The sequence below is a fragment of the Nicotiana tomentosiformis genome, chromosome 1 (genome assembly GCF_000390325.3).
Source record: "Nicotiana tomentosiformis chromosome 1, ASM39032v3, whole genome shotgun sequence".
NCBI lineage: Eukaryota > Viridiplantae > Streptophyta > Magnoliopsida > Solanales > Solanaceae > Nicotiana > Nicotiana tomentosiformis.
Window position 1 is genome coordinate 8,996,454 of NC_090812.1, and position 21,161 is coordinate 9,017,614.

At 36.8% G+C, this 21,161-nt stretch overlaps 1 protein-coding gene across 1 annotated transcript; it reads left to right on the top strand.

Annotated features, from left to right (window-relative positions):
• The first annotated feature begins 352 nt into the window (after nucleotides 1-352).
• On the top strand, nucleotides 353-21,024 carry LOC104094433 (protein VASCULAR ASSOCIATED DEATH 1, chloroplastic). Its single transcript, XM_009600370.4, has 18 exons — nucleotides 353-735; nucleotides 1,032-1,091; nucleotides 2,718-2,768; nucleotides 2,948-3,013; nucleotides 4,872-4,967; nucleotides 5,127-5,225; nucleotides 6,335-6,429; nucleotides 6,503-6,687; nucleotides 7,526-7,566; nucleotides 7,684-7,771; nucleotides 7,916-8,002; nucleotides 8,107-8,161; nucleotides 11,403-11,469; nucleotides 16,453-16,552; nucleotides 18,847-18,908; nucleotides 18,999-19,041; nucleotides 19,172-19,449; nucleotides 20,590-21,024. Exons 1-18 carry the CDS (start codon nucleotides 547-549, stop codon nucleotides 20,839-20,841), a joined length of 1,914 nt encoding a protein of 637 aa, XP_009598665.1. The 5' UTR covers nucleotides 353-546; the 3' UTR covers nucleotides 20,842-21,024.
• Nucleotides 21,025-21,161: the final 137 nt, after the last annotated feature.

A 21,161-nucleotide genomic window follows, 5' to 3' on the forward strand; every position in this document is an offset into this window, starting at 1 on the left:
AGATGTAAATATCACATTTGAATATACGCACAATTTAAATTATTATAGACAGTAAAAGTCAAGTAAGAAGATACTATTTTATCCTATATTACTACTGGATGGAATTAGATCGTGCTCGAAAATATGAGCTTTCTAATATTAGATTATTTCCTTACCCTTCTAACTTCAGCAACGAGAGTTTAAAATAGGAATACTCCTCTTTACTTGATTCCGACCATCCTTAGTGCATACATTACTAATTGGGTTTATCAAAATACTAATCATCTACTTAAAATTATTTGCCGATATCACACACCAATTCTAATATACTGTTGACCGTTAGTTAGTCTAGTAGCGAGGAAAAAGGTCGAGAAAAAAAGTCAAAAATGGGCACATCAAACTTAAAACTGAAAACAGGTCCACGTCTCCTTCGGTAGAGTTACGTCCCAACAACACCACGACGCGCTCCAACCTTTGATGTAACCGACACGTCATTCTCCGTGCTAAAATAGCCGTTTACACTTCCTTTGTACTCGTCGTTATTAATTTCACAACAACCAACCAACCATGGCTGCCGCCGTGACTGAGAAAATTATGTCGCCGTCGCCTCCGCCGTCGCAGCACATGCATCTCTCGCCTTCCACTTCCCGGCGTGGCCTCGACGCCGCCTTCGATACTGATGCTCTCGATCGCCGCCCTTCCCTTGATCTTTCCTCTTCTTCTTCCCCTAGCCCTTCACGATTATCTGATGCTCAGGTTACCTTCTTTTTAATTAATTTGTTCAATTAATTTCTACTCGATATTGCATTAGGAGTCCGAATTATGAATTAAATTCCGCAATTTTAGTGTATACTATATGAATTTTTTGGGTGATCATAGCTTCAAAGAAAGTTTCTATTCTGGTTTATTGTTGCATGCAAATGAAGAACACTTTTTTGCTTTTCAAGAGTTTGTCACAATGAACTAACTAAATTTAAACAATTTCGGTGTTGTGGTTGGCGAATGATTTGACTGTGTGTGGCTGATTGCAACAATTATCAATTTTGTGACAGAATCAGCTGTTTGTGAGGAGTGAAGAGTATCGACAACTGTTCCGTTTACCACCCGTTGAAGTGAGTCTATTCTCTTATTTGTTAATTTCTCTATTAATTTGTTTGCATTGAATTGTGGTAGTTTACTTGTGATTCACCAGGGGCGGATGTAGTGAAGAAGCTACGGTTCATCCAACCTTAGTAGCTTTGGCTTAAACCCTGTATATGTGTTTGAAAAAACCCACTAAATAAGTTCAAATAATAGATTTCGAACCCATTAATTGGACTTGATGTAGTAGAATTTTGAATCCGAACTCATAAAGTTCAAATTCTGTATTCACCAGGAGAAACTATGTCCGTTTTCCCTTGGTATTTTAATGTCTTTAGAAGTGTCAGTATTTCTAATTATCAATTCTTGTTTGAAGCTTAATCTTGTAAGACAACAAACAAATTGCGAAACTAGAACTATCAAAATTCCTTTTGGCGTGGTTATAGAATATAACTTCTCCGGCTATGTGCAAACAAAAACTGGTCCCAAGTTGGAACAAAGAAAGAGCGTTGTACACAGAGAAGCTCTTTTGACTACGGACAATCTCAGGAAGAGGGGAATGCCACTTTGTTCAAGATGCTATTTGGGTGGGCAGGATGCAAAGACAATCAATATCTATTTTCACACTGCAGGATTGCTAGTCAACTGTGGTATTTGTCCATCAATCTTAGAGGCATTAGATGGACAATGCCAGGTAGATCTTCTGATGTGTCGACAAGCTGGAACAAAGAAGGAACTTTAGCTGAAACAAAGACATATGGAAAATTGTCCCTGAAAGCATCTGGTGGGCAGTATGGAAAGAGAGGAGTTCAAGTTGTTTTGAAGATAGGCGCAGTTTCTTACAGCAGATTAAGATTGATTATGTTCTTCTTTTTAGTTTATGGGTAAATCTGAATATATAGATGATGCTGAGGCTATCCTATATGTGCTAGATTCCTTGTAATAAGATCAAGGTTTTATTTTGGTTTTTAATTTTGGTGCCATGATGTAACAATTTATCTCTCTCTCTCTCTCTATATATATATATATATATATAGAGAGAGAGAGAGAGAGAGAGAGAGTTACCTTCTCAAAAAAAAAAAGGAGCGTTGCAGTAGGTTGACAACCAATGTAAATTAATGTAGAATTAGTCTGACTGTGATCAAACCTCTAGAGCGGAATGGATACAAAAGATTTGTATAGCCGACTCCAACTTATTTGGGGTCGAGACGTAAATGGGATATGTTCCTGTTTGAGATGTTCTACATGCTTAAGAAATGCTTAAGAAAACATTAGGTTGTTCACTTAAGCAGATGTGTCCTAGTGCTTATTGGGAAAGAAATTATCTAGAACTGTTTACTCAAAGAAGTACTTAGCCTTCTTGTGTCCAAGTCATACTTTGATTTGCACCCCATAATGTGTCGTTCACCAATTTCAATTTTTGTACATCTTATCTTCATGTCCATGTTTCGGAACAGGAATAGAAAATGCGACTTTTAGATCCTTTTCTGGAGTATGTCTCTTCACTTAAGTTTTTGATTGAGCATGTCTTGTGTAATCTTTATCTCATCCGTATGACGAATATAGGTCTACCTCTTCTTCCGTGACCGAATGCAACTTTCGAATCTGCATGCTGACAGATATTTTATGTTCTGCTGTCCTGTATAAATTCGTTACAGGTCCTGGTTCAAGATTTTAACTGTGCGCTGCAAGAGAGTTTTCTACTTCAGGTAAATTTGAACTGGATGATGTTTCACATTTATACACATTAAAAAGATGATATTATACATGTATAGTTGAGCTTGTGGCTTCTTGAACCACCCTCCTTTCTAATCTGTAACATTTTTCCTTTCTTTCTAATTTGTTTACATGCTTTTATGCGTTGGTTAAGGTTTTACTGTTGTTACAGGGTCATATGTACCTCTTTGGCCATTATATTTGCTTCTATTCCAACCTCTTCGGCTTTGAGACAAAGGTTTGGTGCTCTGTTTTTTTCACTTTAATAATTTCACCTTTTATAAAGCCTATAGTTGATTGAGGTAGGGTTTCACTACTGATAAGGTGTTCTTCTCTGTACACGAAAATAGCTGAGATTTTGTCTGTTTCGCTTATGCAATTAGTTCGGAATCACGGGGTCAGGAAAGAGGTTGTGTGCCTGCGTGAGAAGGAAAATGCATATTTTGTTTTGTTTGGATTTGCTTTTATAACCTTGCTTAATTGAATTTCAAATGAAAGGCTTCATGTGATTCAAGGTAGAAAGAACAGGAAGGGAAGGTTCTATTTACTTAGAGCTAGATATGATTGGTCTGTATGAGGTACTTACGTGCTACCCACCTGAAATGGGTGCATTAGAGAGAGTAAAGATTCCACGTAACACTAGGAAGGGTTTGGTTCACACGTTTGATGTTTGGACTGATGTTGTACGGGGCAAAATGCGGGCCGGTCATGAACTCCTATATCCAGAAGATGAAAGTAGGATGTTGAGATGGATGTATGGGCATACCAGGTTGGATAAGATTAGGAATGAAGATATATGACTAAAGCACCCGTGAAGGACAAAATGAGGGAAGTGAGTCTGAGATGGTTCGAGCATGTGTAGAGGAAGGAGGGGCTAGCGGTTAGCTTTGGTGGGTATGAGAAGAGGTTGAGGGAGACGTAAGAAGTATTGGGGAGAGGTTGTCAGGCAGGACATGGCGCGGCTGCAACTTAACGAGTATGCCCTTGATAGGAGGGTGTGGAGGTCAAGAATTAGGGTAGAAAGTTAGTAGGTAGTCGAGCGTATTTCTGTTACGGACTGAGAGTATTAGGGTTAAATACAGTAGTTTTCTGCCTTAGGTTGCTGTATTTCATGATGTTTTCCTATTTTCTTCCGCTTCGGTCTCCTAGTACCCTGTTGTTGTTACTGCTTTTTGTTGCTACCGCTTCTTTTCATCTACTTCTGACTTTGTGATTGTTGTTACTATCTTTCTGACTTATTTGTTGATATTACTTGTTTTCACTGTTTCTTTTCTCTTTCTTGAGCTGAGGATCTATCGGAAACAACCTCTCTACCTTTTCAGGGTAGGCATAAGGTCTACGTACACAATACCCTCCCCAGACCTCACCTGTGGGATTCAATTGGGTTGTTGTTGTTGTTTGATGTTTGGACTGATATAACAGGATATAGGTTTTAGAAGGGATGTAGGCAAGGACGGTGATGGTATGACCTCTCATGTGTGGTGGGATGTCATATGGAAGAGAGAGATTCAAAAAGCTTATAGTGGAATGCTCTATTATCAGTCCATCTTAAGTAGTTTGATTTATATGAGAGTTTTGTGAATTGAAGGTGATGGATATTTGAACAACACAGGACCCTCTGTTTCCTATGTTTTCCTTTTTATCCCCCCTCCCCCTTAAAAAAAATTCTTTGTTCCGGTGCCATATACATTATTATTATTATTATTGTTTTGTGTTGCTTTCCTGCTTAGCCACTGTTGACATATTTTAGTCTCAATGCATAAAATTCTTGCTGCTATTGTTTGCAATAGGATGGTACACCATCATGAAGTCCTAAGAATGTGTTTAAAGGATTGCTTTGCCTGTATTTAATTGTTTAGCCTTGTTATTTAAGCTTTAAGACTGACTAATAAGCTTCATTCAATATTTACCAAGAATTATACTGCATGACCTGTGATGATAGCTTGTTTCCTATTGTTTCTCCTTTTTCTTTTGGACAAGTAAAAAGGGAATCAAGGAAAATATAGTAAGACAAATAAGAAAGTTCCTTTTTCTCATCTATTTTGCTATGCATTTTTACATTGATCCAAATTAAGTTATCAATGTCCATCTTCCAGAAAATAATACATTTTCATGAGATCACGTTAGTACGAAGAGCTAAAGCTGCGGCCATATTCCCAACGGCAATAGAAATAGTAGCCGGAGAAAAGAAGGTAATGTCCTGGATCTGTGATGCCATTTTACAATGCCATATGATCTTTTTTTTAAAAAAAAAAACATGCTGTATGCCATGTTAATGCTATATGCATGTTCTCCTTCTTTCAGATTAATACTTCCTCTGCAAAGTCTTGACTTGCCTTCTGTTAGTGCAGTACTTTTTTACATCTTTCCTGTCCCGAGATGAAGCTTTTAAGCTTATCAATGATGGTTGGCTACAACACAATGGTGCAGCGAAAGAGTCTACAGATCTGGTGTGTCGTCACTTACATAGCTTGGGAATTTATAAAATGTGTTTAGTCATGTTGCAATATCGACACCCCCCCCCCCCCCCCAAACCCACAATCCCCAACTCTATTTATGAATACTCCATTCGCACTATTTTGGTTAGTCAGTAATCATCATGTTAGCCACTCTCCGTGTAACCTAACATTGATGCATTCCCCAGCTCCTTGAAACCTTATTATGGTACTTGTTACTTTCATCTCTAAAGACACGTGTGAAAAAACATAACTTTTTTCAGCATAATTATGCAAAGAAAGATGCTGCAACGGTGTTAGGGTATTAGTATTGAATGTTCCAAGTAGAATCTTTATTACAGTTTTCACATTGCTTTTTGGATTTATTTCCTTCATTTCCCCTTTAGTCGTCATCTGTGCGGAATCTTGGTATTAGTGGTACCTCAGCTACCTAAATAAAGGGAAGGATTTGGTCATTTAGCTACCTAAGTAAGTGGAAGATTTAGACCTTTAAAGATATTCTTATTTTGTGGAAATGGAACATGGTATGCAATCAAACGTCAAGCAATGCCAAGAAGGCGGCGCTTTTTACTTGAAAATTTGGTATGACTTGCATTCTTTAAATGAAAACACCTGATAGTAAAATGGATGGAATATACCCTTCATTTCCAAAGTCGTTATTTTGGTATTACGAATAGTTGTTCCCTTAATCCCCAACCAAACACATATAATTTGGAGGCTTCTGTGCCTCACTTCATTGCGATGGGCTGACCCCTGGATAAGTTGTGTGGGCAAAGTCTCAGACATGTGCAATGTGCTACTTCACTGACATCTTAAATTTTGGTTGTGAAAGCATTGCTGACCGTGTCCTTTCATCTCCCTTAGCATTGTTTTCTCACCATAATGACTCAGCATAAGTTACGTGAAAATTTGGACATTCTGCCTCTTGCTTTTCTTCTATTCATTGTTCTGTTATTTTGCAAAGAAAAGTTTGAGAATTCTCTTTATATTCATCTTCCAAGAAATATCTGTTTCAATCCTGAAAATATTTCTTGCTGATGCTGTTATTTTTTTGGGCCTTCTCTTTGCAGTTCTGACTGCATTTAACTTTGCTTTGATGTCAGGAGCCAAAATCTGATCTGAACAGTCAAGATAGTGGAATACCAGAAGGAACAGATAGTTTCAGGCAGGCTACAGAAGGGGTAGAATCCATCGAAAGGTATCTAGAGTCAAGTTAGGAATTATCTGCCCTTGCACTGGGGTTGTTTCAGTCTGTTAATTCATTTGACCAGGAATAAGGATGATACGGTACAGGAAGACTCAAAGCCCTCAGCCAATGGTGAATTTGAAATTGTATCAAAGCCTTTAGGATTGCAGGGCAATGTGGAAGAAGAAGCAGTTATTGCTCAAAGTACTGATTGTTCCTCTTCTGGGAGGTCCTCAGCTTTGAAGCAGGAGGATTCAGATGCACCTAGGGGTCAGTCAAATGCCCCTTTGGGCTTTTTGTTATGTGCTTCTTCATTCTTCAAGCGTGTTCAATGATTTTTTCCATTCAATTAATTAACAGTCTCTGGTTTCTAGTATTTAAAGAAAAAATACTTATTCATAGGCTGATATGTTGAAGTCATCTGCATTTTTGTTACAAGTATGTGCTCATGTTGCGTTGCCTGTATGTGTTTACTTCTTCATAATACTGAGAAGTCAGTGTCACTAGTCTAAAACAACGGAATTAGAGCTAAATGTAATGCACAAAGCTAAATCTCATGTAACTCTCCCAAATGTGCTAACAAGTAACAAGGAAAAAGGAAGGAAGAATGAATTAAACTACCCGTGCATTTAGGACCTTCAAGTTGGAAAGTGCTGTCATTTTTATCTTCCACACCTTCCCAGATAGCATATAGCACCCTCATCTTGGTCTGGTTTTCTAATCCTATTTCTGTGCCTCTGTCTGCTATTATGGTATCAGACGTGCACATCATGGAGTGAGAGAGACAGTTACTAGTACTTATGAGCAGGTTTACTTTCCTCGTACTAGAGTCTAGACAGATGTTATCTGGTATTCTCCTATGGGGTGGGTGTCTATTCTCAGAGTTCTGACCGCACGTTAATGCTCAAGATCTGTTTGATAGATGAGTACTTTCAACTACAAACAAGATTCTCTTTGGTACTTGTACCCATTGGGTGCTAAAGCTATTAATGCAACTGTTTCTTGGATTCCACCAGCAAAATTTTCCTTTTCTTTTTTCATCTTATTCTGTGTTTTAAACTCTATTCAGTTACTGATTTACCTAAACTCTGCGTTATTTGACATGCAGTCCCTGAATGCTTTACACTTGTTGCAGAGGCCAAGTTTCTGGTGATATAACGTTATCTTTTTCCCTAGTTCTTTCATTTGTTCGAATCTCTAGTTTTCTTTGTGATAGATGTGTAATTAATCATAGACTGTTATTTGAACTTTATATTTGAGGTGCAGGTTACGGTTGAGAAGTTCTTTGAACTCTTCATTTCAGATGACGGTGTTGCTTTTCAGGAGTCATTCCGTAGAAAATGTGGTGATAAAGGTGACAGCATTCATGGATTTTGCTGATGTGGATATATTTCAACACATTCTGTCAGTTAGATTTAGAAGCAATGGATCACAATGAACTGATAAGTAATTATGTGGTTAACCAAAACTTTGCCGTCCTTTTTTTTTTTTCTTCCAGATTTTAAGTGCACACAGTGGCGTCCTCATGAAGAACTTGGGCACTCTCGTAATTGGTCATTTCAGCATCCTATTAAATTCTATTTAGGTATGACTACACCCCTATATCAACAATTTAATTTCAAATATGATGTGAACGCTCTCAAGTGAATCAAGATTTATTTATTTTTGACTAATTTGCGGTTTGATTAGGTGCAAAATTTGGTGGCTGCCATGAGGTGCAGAACTATCGTTTTTACAGAAACAGGTAATAACTTCTACTATGGTGCTACTATAATTCACTGATTTTGCTTTTTTCTGATACTGGCACTTTAAGCTCTCTTTGATGCTGTAATTCTCTCTGCTGCACCATGCGTTAGCGCATCTGTTTCATGATAAAGTTCTTTGCATAACATCATTTTTTGGTTACATTTGAGTTTCTCCGAAAGCGAAAGCTTTTTGAGTCAATGTATTTTAGTGACTGGACAGCTTAGATTTGTGCAAAGTTGTCTAGCTTACATTCAGTGTGCTACATTCAGTGGAGCTGGAGTGACTGAATCTCCAAAAGATGAAACTGGTAGTACCTCAGAAATATCTAAGTGATGACCTGAACCTGTGAAGTATGATTGGGTTTCAAAGAAGGTAACATCAGCGGACATAAGGTACCGTTGGAGGTCAGGAGAGTAGCACCGATACCCCTTTTGTGTTCTCGAGAAACCCAGATATACGAACTTAAGAGCACGAGGAGCTAACTTAACTGTTCCTGGAGTAAGGTTATGGACAAAACAAGTGCTTCCAAAGATACGCGGTGGAAGAGAGAACAAAGGTAAGTGGGGAAACATGACAGAGAATGGAACTTGGTTCTGGATAGCTGAAGATGGCATACGATTAATAAGATAGCAAGATGTAAGAACTACATCCCCAAAAACGCAACGGAGCATGAGATTGTATGAGTAGGGTACGAGCAGTTTCAATAAGATGTCTATTCTTTCTTTCTGCTACCCCATTTTGTTGAGATGTGTACAGACAAGATGTTTGATGAATAATCCCATGAGATTTCATAAACTGCTGAAATAGGGAAGACAAATACTCTCGGGCATTATCACTACGAAATGTGCGAATAGAAACCCCAAATTGATTTTGAATTTCAGCGTGGAAGGTCTGGAAAATAGAAAACAGCTCAGATCGATTTTTTATCAAAAATATCCAAGTGCACCTGGAATAATCATCAATGAAACTAACAAAGTAGCGGAATCCTAAGGTGGAACTGACCCGACTAGGACCCCAAACATCTGAATGGACTAATGTAAAAGGTGACTCTGCTCGATTATCAAGACACCGAGGGAAATAGGAGCGGGTATGCTTACCGAGCTGACATGACTCACACTCTAGAGCTGACAAGTGAGATAAACCAGATACCATTTTTTGAAGTTTTGACAAACTGGGATGTCCCAACCGTTTATGTAATAAATCTGGTGAATCAGTAACAGGACAAGTTGTAGAAGGAAGACAAGATGTGAGTCCATGTGATTTAGCAAGGATAAGGTAATAAAGTCTGTTTGATTCACGCCTGGTACCAATGATCCGCCCTGTACTGCATTCCTGTATAAAAACATGGTCATCAAGAAATAAAACAACGCATTTAAGTGATTTGGCTAAGCGACTAACAGTTATGAGATTAAAAGGACTATTGGGAACATAAAGGATTGAATCTAAAGGTAAGGAAGGAAGTGTGCTTGCTTGACCTATTGCAGTTGCCATGGTTTGAGACCCATTGGCCATTGTGACTTTTGGAAAAGATTGAGAATACGAAATAGTAGTGAAAAGAGATTTGTGACCAGAAATATGATCTGATGCACCTGAATCAATGACCCAAGACTCAGAGGATGAAGATTGGGAGAAACAAGTCACGCTATTATCTGTTTGAACAACATAAGCTATCTCAGAAGATGTCTGTTTACATGTTTTATACTGAAGGAACTCAATATACTCTGCTAAAGAAACCATCCGACTATTCAAAGTATCGGTTTTCATGTCGCTACAATTTGTAGTAGTAGGGTTAACTTGAAATAGTGGAAATAAGTAACTCTTGCGGGAAACTGAAGAAATAGCTGGGAAAACACTGTTTACAGCAGGAAAACATAACACTGTTCACACTGGAAACACTGTAGCTCTCCGGAAAATTCCAAAGTTGTCGGAATTTGTCGTAACCAGGATGGATAGACTCGTAATTCCTTTGCGAGCAAGCTGTCCTGAAGAAATGTTTTCAAAAAATGGCCAAAAAGGTGGCCGGAACCCTTGCCGGAAAAGTTGTTGCCGGCGCGTGGAGGAGCGTGGCGGCTTTTCTGCCGGATAAAATTTCAGGGGTTGCTAGTCGGAGGGTGATCTACCTCGTGGTGGTGTTGGTTTTAGCACAACACCGACAAAAAGTGGCTTTCACTTAGACAAGCCTTAGGTCATCGGAAAAATTGCACGATGACTAAGTTCTTTCTTCCCGGTTAACGCTGGAATGACGCACAACGATCTTTTCTCACTAATGCTCTGATACCATGTGAGAAAGCACGAGAGAAAATATATTATTGATATTGGATGATAAATACAATACAAGAGGTCCCTATTTATAGCTATACACTACAAGGAGATATTACTCCTCTTCCAATGTGGGACAAGACTACACTATACATATCTGTAAACTAACAAAGGCCAATGGCATGTTTCCAAAATCCAAACCTCCATCCTCCCGCAAATGCTCCCCTGCACGGCTGCAACTTCAGTCACTGGTATAAGCACTTGTTTTTGAAGCTTAATTGATCTATATACTTCCTGGAGAGATGTCCCAGGCCTGCTTATTTGTAGAAATTTTGATTTTAGGCTTTCTTCGGTTTTTCGCTTTCATTTAGAACTGCACATGTTTTAGTCTGTTGATTTGCTATTTTTTGTTTTGAGATGATAACAGTTTTATATATTCAAAAGGCACAAAGGTTGTGCTGGCCATAATTACAGGAGGTTGTACCAAAATATACATCTAAAATTTCTATCCTAGAACATCTATTATAGCTTCTGGATCCTCTGTATAATCCTGCTTACACCAAAATAAAACAACAAAAAAGAGTCCATTTTTATCGTCTGAATTGAGCTGCCCTTGTCTTCAAAACACCTTGAATTCCTTTCTTTCCAAATAGACCACCATATGCAAGCAGGAATTCAATCTCATCTATTCTTCTGAGCTAAGGGACTACTCCCTTTATTCCAGCATGACAACATTTCCTTTGTGTTGTTTGGCATGACCCAGTGTACCCCTGCTAGTGCTAGAAATATATTTCAAACTTGTACTGTCACTGAACAATGTAAGAAAAGGTGATTAATAGTTTCTGCCTCCCTTCCACATAGATGACATCTAGAACAGAGTAGTAGACCCCTTTTCATCAGATTATTCTCTGTTAAACAGGCCTTTCTAGCTTGATTTGCTATTGATATTTATGTTGTTATTCTAACTTCTTTGATTGCAGTCACCTGGTGATTGAGACATCACAAGAAGTTAGTGATGTTCCTTTTGCAGACTATTTTCGAGTTCAGGTATGAGCTTTAATTTTCATAAGGGTCTGATTTCTCATTAGCACTAGTACTCCTTGAGGTTATTTTGGACGGGTTCTTGATCTGTCTTGATTATAAAACTGCACTTGCATCTATCTTTTTTTTGCCTTTTCTTTTTTATAAATGAAAAACTGCACTTGCCTTCTATCATTAAGGTGGTGCACAATTCATGCGAGATAACTGATTGGCACATATAATCGTACCAAGGAAATGCCTCATAAATGGAAAATTACAAGGTAGATATTGACTCTGAAAATTAAGAAAGGACCTTAGGAAATGCTGCTGCTGTCTTTCCTTCTCACATTGCTATCATGTTTGTTAACAACTATTGCTACCCTTTTGTAATCATCAGTCACTCCGTTGCACACAAGCCAAAGGGGTCATTTGTCTGGGATATATGGGGCTAGATTTGGTGGATTAACTTTGGGAAAATGTTTGATGGTCTTAAGTGCTTACTCTATTTAAATTAATAAATAAAAATATCTTATAATTAGCTATAATAAAAAATGGAAAAAATATTACCCATTCAAATTTGGGAGTAGTTTCAAGTTGGAGTTTTACAAATATTTTAAAAAAATAAAAATAGCTATAATAAAAAAATGAAAATATATATAATAAAAAAAAGGAAAACAACTACCCATTCAAGTTGGGGAGTAGTTTCAAGTTGGAGTTTTACAAATATTTTAATATATATATATATATATATATATATATATAATTAGCTATAATAAAAATGAAAAATATATAATAAAAATTATCCATTCAAATTGTAAGTTGGAGTTTTAGAATTATTTTAAAATAAAAAAACAAAATAAAAAAATAAAGAAACTTTCAATTCAAATGAAAAATACAAAAATATAAAGATACTATTAGGATATTATACATAAGATAAGCATATTATATATATATATATATATATATATATATATAAAATTCATCTCTTTATACTTTTGATGAATTCAAAACTATAATTTAGTAAAAAAATATTACATTATTTAAATTTTTAATAAACTACAAAATATGAAAACTAATCAAATAAGTATTATAGTAGAAAGGAATGTACGAAAAGAGGGCCATAGAGATAATTTTATGATATTTATATTTTAAATTAGTTAAAAATAAAAGATAAATAAATAACACTCAAGAAAATTATCAATAGTACTAAGTACTTGCTAATTAATATCAAAATAAAAAGGATCAAACAATTTATTTGATTATTATATGATGTGTATCCTTTAATCTTGTATAGATTGTGTTGTATTTCTGCACACTATATTAAATAATAAAATATAACTAATATTTATTAAGTTAATATGATATATTAGATCATAATTTTATAAGATTAATATTCTGTCAAATTATCCGCGCATCGCGCGGGTTCTTATACTAGTGGAAAATTAAAAGGTAGATATTGACTCTGAAAATTAAGAAAGGACCTTAGGAAATGTTGTTGCTGTCTTTCCTTCTCACATTGCTATCATGTTTGTAAACAACCATTGCTACCCTTCTGTAATCATCAGTCACTCCGTTGCACACAAGCCAAAGGGGTCATTTGTCTGGGATATATGGGGCTAGATTTGGTGGATTAACTTTGGGAAAATGTTAATATATTTCTGCACACTATATTAAATAATAAAATATAACTAATATTTATTAAGTTAATATGATATATTAGATCATAATTTTATAAGATTAATATTCTGTCAAATTATCCGCGCATCGCACAGGTTCTTATACTAGTGGAAAATTAAAAGGTAGATATTGACTCTGAAAATTAAGAAAGGACCTTAGGAAATGCTGTTGTTGTCTTTCCTTCTCACATTGCTATCATGTTTGTAAACAACCATTGCTACCCTTCTGTAATCATCAGTCACTCCGTTGCACACAAGCCAAAGGGGCCATTTGTCTGGGATATATGGGGCTAGATTTGGTGGATTAACTTTGGGAAAATGTTTGATGGTCTTAAGTGCTTACTCTAATACTTTTCTTGGGCCCCGCCAGATGAGGGGATTTTTGGCATTTTCCCATTTCTCTCCCCATCTCACCTTGGCCTCTTCTTCCCTTAAGTTTGTGTTTTGTGTTGAATGTTCCTTGGATTTTTCTTTGTTTCTTTTGAACTAATTCAACCTTATTTGTATAGATTAAGGATCATATTATAGTATTGCTTTAAGGTAGGAACCAGATAATTTTATTTGCCCAGTGTTATTAGAAATTTAATGTAAGCACTCTGAATGTTGGTAAATTTATCTTAATTGTGAGAAAGCACGGGAGAAAATATATTATTGATATTAGATACTCAATATAATACAAGAGTTCCTATTTATAGCTATAGGCTACAAAGTACATATTGCTCCTATTCCAATGTGGGACTACACATAACTAACACTCCCTCTCAAGCCGGTGCATACACATCATATGTACCGAGCTTGTTACGCATGTAACTAATATGAGAACCAGTAAGAGACTTAGTAAAAATATCTGCTAGTTGATCATTCGACTTTACAAATTTTGTAACAATATCTCCTGAAAGTATTTTTTTCTCTAACAAAGTGACAGTCGATCTCAATGTGTTTAGTCCTCTCATGGAACACCAGATTTGACGCAATATGAAGAGCAGCTTGGTTATCACACACCAGTTCCATCTTGCTGATTTCTTCGAACTTTAACTCCTTGAGCAACTGCTTGACCCAAACTAACTCACACGTTGCCATAGCCATGACCCGATATTTGGCTTCAGCGCTAGATCGAGCAACTATATTTTGTTTCTTGCTCTTCCACGAGACCAAATTACCTCCTACTAGAACACAATATCCAGAAGTAGAACGCCTATCAAATGGTGATCCTGCCCAATCAGCATCTGTGTACCCAACAATTTGCTCGTGGCCTCGATCCTCGAATAGTAATCCTTTGCCTGGAGCTGACTTTATATACCGAAGAATGCGAACAACTGCATCCCAGTGACTATCACAGGGTGAATCCATAAACTGACTTACAACACTCACCAGAAATGAAATGTCAGGTCTAGTCATTATGAGGTAATTCAATTTGCCAACCAACCTCCTATATCTCATAGGGTCTCTTAGAGGACCTCCCTGTCCAGGCAGAAACTTAGCATTCGGATCCATAAGAGAGTCAATAGGTCTGCAACCCATCATTCCAGTCTCCTCAAGAATGTCTAAGACATACTTCCGTTGTGAAATAACAATACCTGAGCTAGACTGAGCAACCTCAATACCTAGAAAATACTTTAATCTGTCCAGATCCTTAGTCTGGAAATGCTGAAAGAGATGCTGCTTCAGATTAGTTCTTTCTTCCCGGTTAACGCTCGAATGACGCACAACGATCTTTTCTCACTAATGCTCTGATACCATGTGAGAAAACACGGGAGAAAATATATTATTGATATTAGATACTCAATATAATACAAGAGATCCTATTTATAGCTATAGTCTACAAAGTACATATTACTCCCATTCCAATGTGGGACTACACATAACTAACATTAACATATCATGCCTGAAGTCATGTGACCTTAACATTACTGGTTTATTATTTACCGCCCCCCCCCCCCACCCCAAAACCCCAACCCCATGCCAGGTTCATCTTCACAAACATTAGAGTTCCAATCTCCTTGCAACAGCTTGCATGCTTTCCGTAGCTGCTACTAGCCTGTTAAATTTACACTGTCAATTCCTGAAAACACATTATCAAATTCATAGATTTGAAACTACTATCTGGAACTTGAAGCTTCAAAAGAGAAATGTCAATCGACCCAGTATTTCTTATGTACAATTCAAGCATGGTTGGTTTTGTCCTCCCAGCTATAGGACTCTCATACCTATGAGGGCCAAAATATGGTTTTCTTTTTTTGGCTCTTTTGGAGGCAATTTGGAGGTTAGTTTGTTGGTGAAAAAGAGAGGTTGAGCTGTTTCTCTTCTCCCACTTTTTATTTTCTTTTTCTAGGGGAGGATAGGGGATCGAATTTGGGGATGAGGAGGTGACAAGGAGTGGTGGCTGTTGTCCAAACTGTGTCTGTCTTGCTGAGACTCCAATGCAACTGTTCTTGATAAAGTAATAAAGGGATTTTCATGTGTAAGTCAGCCCACAGATAAACTGTCCCCAAAAAAGGGTTATCCACCAGAGGTAGTTTAAAATTTAAGCAGCCAAGGTAAGTATACTTTGTCAGTCATTTAATTCTATCTCATTTAATTCTAACTGAACAACCATTCCTAAAGAATTGCCAATTTTATATGATGCTTGAAGATGAAAATAGAAGGAAGATACAGGGATACTGAGGAGAGAACAATTAAATTCAACTGTACTTTTTCCACGATCATTTGTTCTTGATAACGTTATTGAATCTCTATTGCTGCATAAGTGGTGTTTGTTTCACATCTGAGCCTATTCTAACTTAACGAGTGTTTCTAGTTGAATTGTAGATCATCAAACAGTGTCATCTTTTGTTTTCAGATTTTTCAATCAAAATTGGTGGCTGATAGTATATTCATGTAGTTTCTAAATTTCATATGTTTCAGGTTAGCCAATATTGGATTTGTTTGGAGGAGTGGGGGAGGGGTTATTGTTGTTGGTCATGTTGAAATCTTTTCTATTTTATCTTAGAGCCCGTTTGGACATAAGAAATTCACTTTTTTAAAATTTTCACTTTTTTTTCGAAATCAGTGTTTGGTCATTTTGGTCATAAAATTTTCAATTTTCACTTGAAGATGCATTTTGGAATTTTTTGAAAATTTGAAAAACTCCAAAAATCTGTTTTTCAAAATTTTCAGTCAGATCACTCACAAAACTTCAAAAACAACCCAAAAATCATGTCCAAACACAACTCTAATTTTCAAATACCGTTTTCACTTGAAAAAAAATTTCACTTTTTTTTTGGAATTTTACAATTCTTATATCCAAAGGCCCACTTAGTTTCTTCTCATGATATATTTCTGCCTTTCACATTAGGGTTTTTGGGATGTGGAGACGAATCGCGATGAACCAGTTGGAGGCTGCTGTTTGAAGGTGTACGTAAATGTGGCCTTTTCAAAGAAAACCATGTTTAGAGGTGCACATGCTTCTTTATTGCTCATATATACCTTCTTCAAGTTTGACTTGCTGTAATTGTCAAAAGAAACAGCAAGTGGCTTCTCTTTTCTCAAGAAGGAACTGCAAGTGTGATCCTACTGCTTTTAAGAGGCATTGAAATCTGGGCTAGAATATCATGTTTTGTTTTTCTTTCTTCTTGTATGCAGGGCTTTCCGCCAACTCGTCAATAATTTATTACTAACATAAAGTAATTTACCTTCTCATTATTGAAAGAGTTACGCTTTTGGTGATAGATTAATCAAATGCTTCTATGTGCTATTATCCTCCTTTATTCAAAGGGCTTCTTATTTATAACTCTTATTTGGCTTGTAAGTAAACGTCGATGGGAGCACGGCTCCCACGGGATGATGATGAGAATATAAATCAATTAAGAGACCGAAAAATGCAAAAAACAGCTACTGCTATCATTACAATATTAAAGTAAAAGTAACTAAACTCAACGGACACCTATCTAGCAATTGCACAGAACATGGTCAATTGTGGCACAATTACTTCAATTATTTTAGACCATTCGATCCAAAAAGTTGCTGTTGCTGCTTTTGCCATATCGTGGGGCTCTCCAGCTCTAGGAAGTTTGTGTCTAGGATCTGGTAATTTGCGATTACTTCTTTTGAACCTGTGCTTTAGAGGGAATATCACTTTAGTATCAGGATCTGGTTCTTTGTTTTCTAGAAGGAAAAAATGGGTTCCTTTCACTTCGGGTTCTTTTGTTGTAATCAACTATGATAGAGCTGGATAAACAAGATAAGGATTGCCTGCTCCTCAATGCTTGATAGGTTAATCAAATGCTTCGATGTGCTTAGTACACTTTTGATGATTGATTAATCAAAATGTTTCACCACTGATGCTACATGGGGCTTATCCACTCATATTCGATTTCTTTGCTTGTCCTGATTAGGGTTGTCAAATAGGATGGATTGGGCTACATTTGGACAGGTCAAAATGGGTTGAATCAAATAAACGGGCTGGGCTATAACTTGCTCAATGTTTGTTTGGGTTGAAAGGGGCGAGTCAATTTGGGCTAAGCAGTGGGTTATTGACCCAACCAGCCCAACTCAAAAACTTTTTCCATCTGTTTGTTTGTTCTTTTATAATCAGTTTAATAATCATATCAAAATAATAAAATATTTTTCTTTGTTTATTATGACTATTTTAAACAAACTGAACTCAAAAAAAATATCTTTTTGTGTTTTGATAAGTTTTCTTATAGATCAATTTGGGCTGCATTATGCTGCCCAAGCTTTTAGATGGACTAACTTGGGTGTGCCAAAATGACCTGCCAATAAATATATGCCAAGCCCAACCCGCCCATTCAACACCCCAGTTCTGATGTTGACTGTGAAATATTGAGCAAATCTACATGCCATTTTTTTGAGAATTAATATGCATAACCATTTGCTAGTGCTCTTCCTTCAACTGAGCCTCAGTTATGTTTGATCAATCATTTTTTAGCTAGTAATTTCCTGGAGTTTATCTTTTAAGTTGCTGGTGATTATCCATTGGCAGTCATTATGAGCATCTATGTTCTTTGTTTTTCGCACAACCAGGGGTTTGACAGTTGTTTTATGTTAAGATGAAACCTTCGATAGATGAAGCATGAAACTTAAGATTTCGGAAAATTCCTTTATATATTCTGATATTGACTGTAAGACTGTGAAGCCACGGCACAGCTATTTGCTGGTGCTCTTCCTTCCACCCAGCCTTAGTTGTGTTCCATCAAATCATGTCCTATCTACTATTACCAGCTGCATATCCTTTAAGTTGTTAGCAATGATCCATTGGCAAGGTATTATGAGGATCAGAGCTATATTTTTTGTTGCCCAAGTTGGAGTTTAAAGAGAGTTTATATAAATAATCCTCACATATATGTAGAGATATTGAAGAGTTTTGGTTTGGTAGGGTCTTTGAAGTGTGTTTCCATGTCTTCAAAGTTGACATGATTGAAAATAGAGAGAATTTTTCACCACATCCACATGGCATGACCTGACATGTTAGTAAATACAGAAAGAAGTTTTTCACCAAAGGCATGATATGTGCAGCACTTTTTGTGCATGTGTCTTGATATAACAAATTTTGAGCAAGATGACAACAACAGAAAAAAGTGGTCCTACTTAGGATTTGATGTGCACTTTAGTGTCTCCTTTTTAGTTTCAATGCTTAAGCTGTTATGGGAAAAAGGTGGAAAAGGTAACTTATGATGCTCATCTTACAAAAATATCTGTTTGGCTGCTAAATGCTTGGAGGTCTCTGCAGGGAAGATAGTGCAGTCTACTGTTGATGAATGTCGAGACGTGTATGCCATATGGATTGCCCTTGTATTTTCCTCATCCTTTCCGGTTTCTTCTATTTTCAGTTTGCAGGTATTTCAAGGCTGTTTAAGAGATTGATGTGGGTTTTTATTTCAGGCACATGAACTGTTGAAGCAAAAGAAGTTAGAGAAGGAAGAAGGTAGTGCTTCTGGGAACCTCTTGTATCATACCTTTGTCTGTAACAACTGGCATCTGCTGTTTTATCTGTTGTAGTATATGTTCTTTGATTCCAGGCTCACATTATCTGATTAAATTATTTTTTATATCAGCTGGTGGTTATGCTGCTAATGTGGTAACAAGTGCTCAGCAGAAAGAAAGTTCTGAACATGTGGAAATATTAGATGGGGCAAGTGATGAAGTTAGATCACAAACACTGCCACTCAACCTGCAAGCTGCTGATTCCCTGCGGGGTAGTTGTAGCAGTACCGTGTCTGTTACTTCCTTGTGTAGAAATCTCATGCTTAAGTGTTCATCATCTTTCAAATCTCAAAGCAAGTTTTCCATTCTTATAGTGATCACCATTGCTGTGATCCTGCTTTTAATGCAGGTATGTTTCTCAATTTGCGCCTTCCATCTGAGATTACATTTAACTAATTTGCTACCACAAATTGTTCATCGTATTATGTTGTGAGCAAGGAAGGTAAACTGCTTTGGCCGTGTGATCATGCAGTTGCTGATTTTCATGCATTTTTCTGTTAATTGTTAGTGTCAAAAAGTAGATACTGGAGAATTTGTCAACTGCAGGTTGTAAGCTTATTTTTGGTCCGACTCTATTTCCCTGATTTTGGGGTTAGTGTTGTGATATTCTCTGTAAACTATTCTTGGTACAGTGGAATTCACCTTTCGATGTCCAAGATAGCAATGCAAACACTCCCTCCTACCATTATAATTGACTTGGGTTGACCTAAGGTTTGAATGGCTTCTTGTATTGGTTTATTTGAGGAGATCAAAATAATAATTTGAAGTGTGAGGAAGTGTACAAATTTGTTGGAAAGAGCCAAATCAATTTTGAAGTAATAACAAGTAGCGTACATTCATATTTGTTTGAATAGAAGGGGGAAAAGTTAGAACAAAGTAAGATTGACATCATAGTATTGGCGAATTAAGGTAGAAACTGGGTTAGTAAATTGTGACAAGAGAGGGAATGTAATTAGCTGCATGTTACAAGAGTTGGCTGACTTTCGGTGGTAGAAATAGGTTAGGGCTACATTTTGAAGGTAATGATGTGCTGATATTCTAGTATGTTTGCTTTTTCCATCTTGTTTAAATGTAGGAAAATGCTGTCCTTGTCCACTTTGTTTTGATGCACGTGGAACATGCTTTGTATTTATCTCTCCTACGAGATGTACATCATCTGATCCTGGCACTACTTCTCTTTTTCATTATATGCCTTGTGGAAAACAAGTCAACATTACACCCTCACCTGCAACTAATTTGCGAGTTTCAGCCCAGTCTGGCTTTTGTTTGACTCTGTCAATTTTGTTCTCTGCTCTAATTTGTTTGTTGCTTTGTATATGTGATGCATTAATATTCTACTGTGTATGACATTATGACTTAATTTGTTTTCACATATGGTGGTCCACAACAGATCGACCAGTGAATATTGCTGTCAGAACTTTCTTGCAAACTGAGGTGAAAGATAAATTTTGCTGTCTAATCTTTTTGTGTTATCAAACTTCATTTGCAGATGAGCATACTCGTGTTATTAGGTAGACCTCAGCACGTCCACGTGATACCTCAAGGGGACTGCACAGGTAGCATGTATCGACTGGGAGATAGGGGTATAGACACATTAGCTTTTCTGGATAAACAGATTAGTCATCTCAAAGAGGAGATGGTTATGGTCGAAACACTGCTCGGCAAAATGCAGCAGGAGCATACACTTCTAAAGACGAAATTAAAAGAGTTTGAGCATCTACGGATGCACCAAAAAGGATAAACGAGCTGTGTACATAGATGCTGCTGCTTCTTTTCTTCCCTTCCTAATTATCTTCTTTTGGGTGAAAGGCTTGTATGTTGGTACATTTTTCTGATTTTTTGACATTCATGTACATTTTGAATTACATAGTTGCACTATCTACATGAAAGAGTAAAACAGAGTTACTGGACTGTTTATATAATATACGAGCGCCCCAAGAGCTTTTATATATACACACACATAATGATTAGAATAATTATGGAAATAGAATATACTTGTGTATAATATGTGATGCAAAATATATATGCTCAATACTCTTCCAACTAGAGCTGTCAATATGG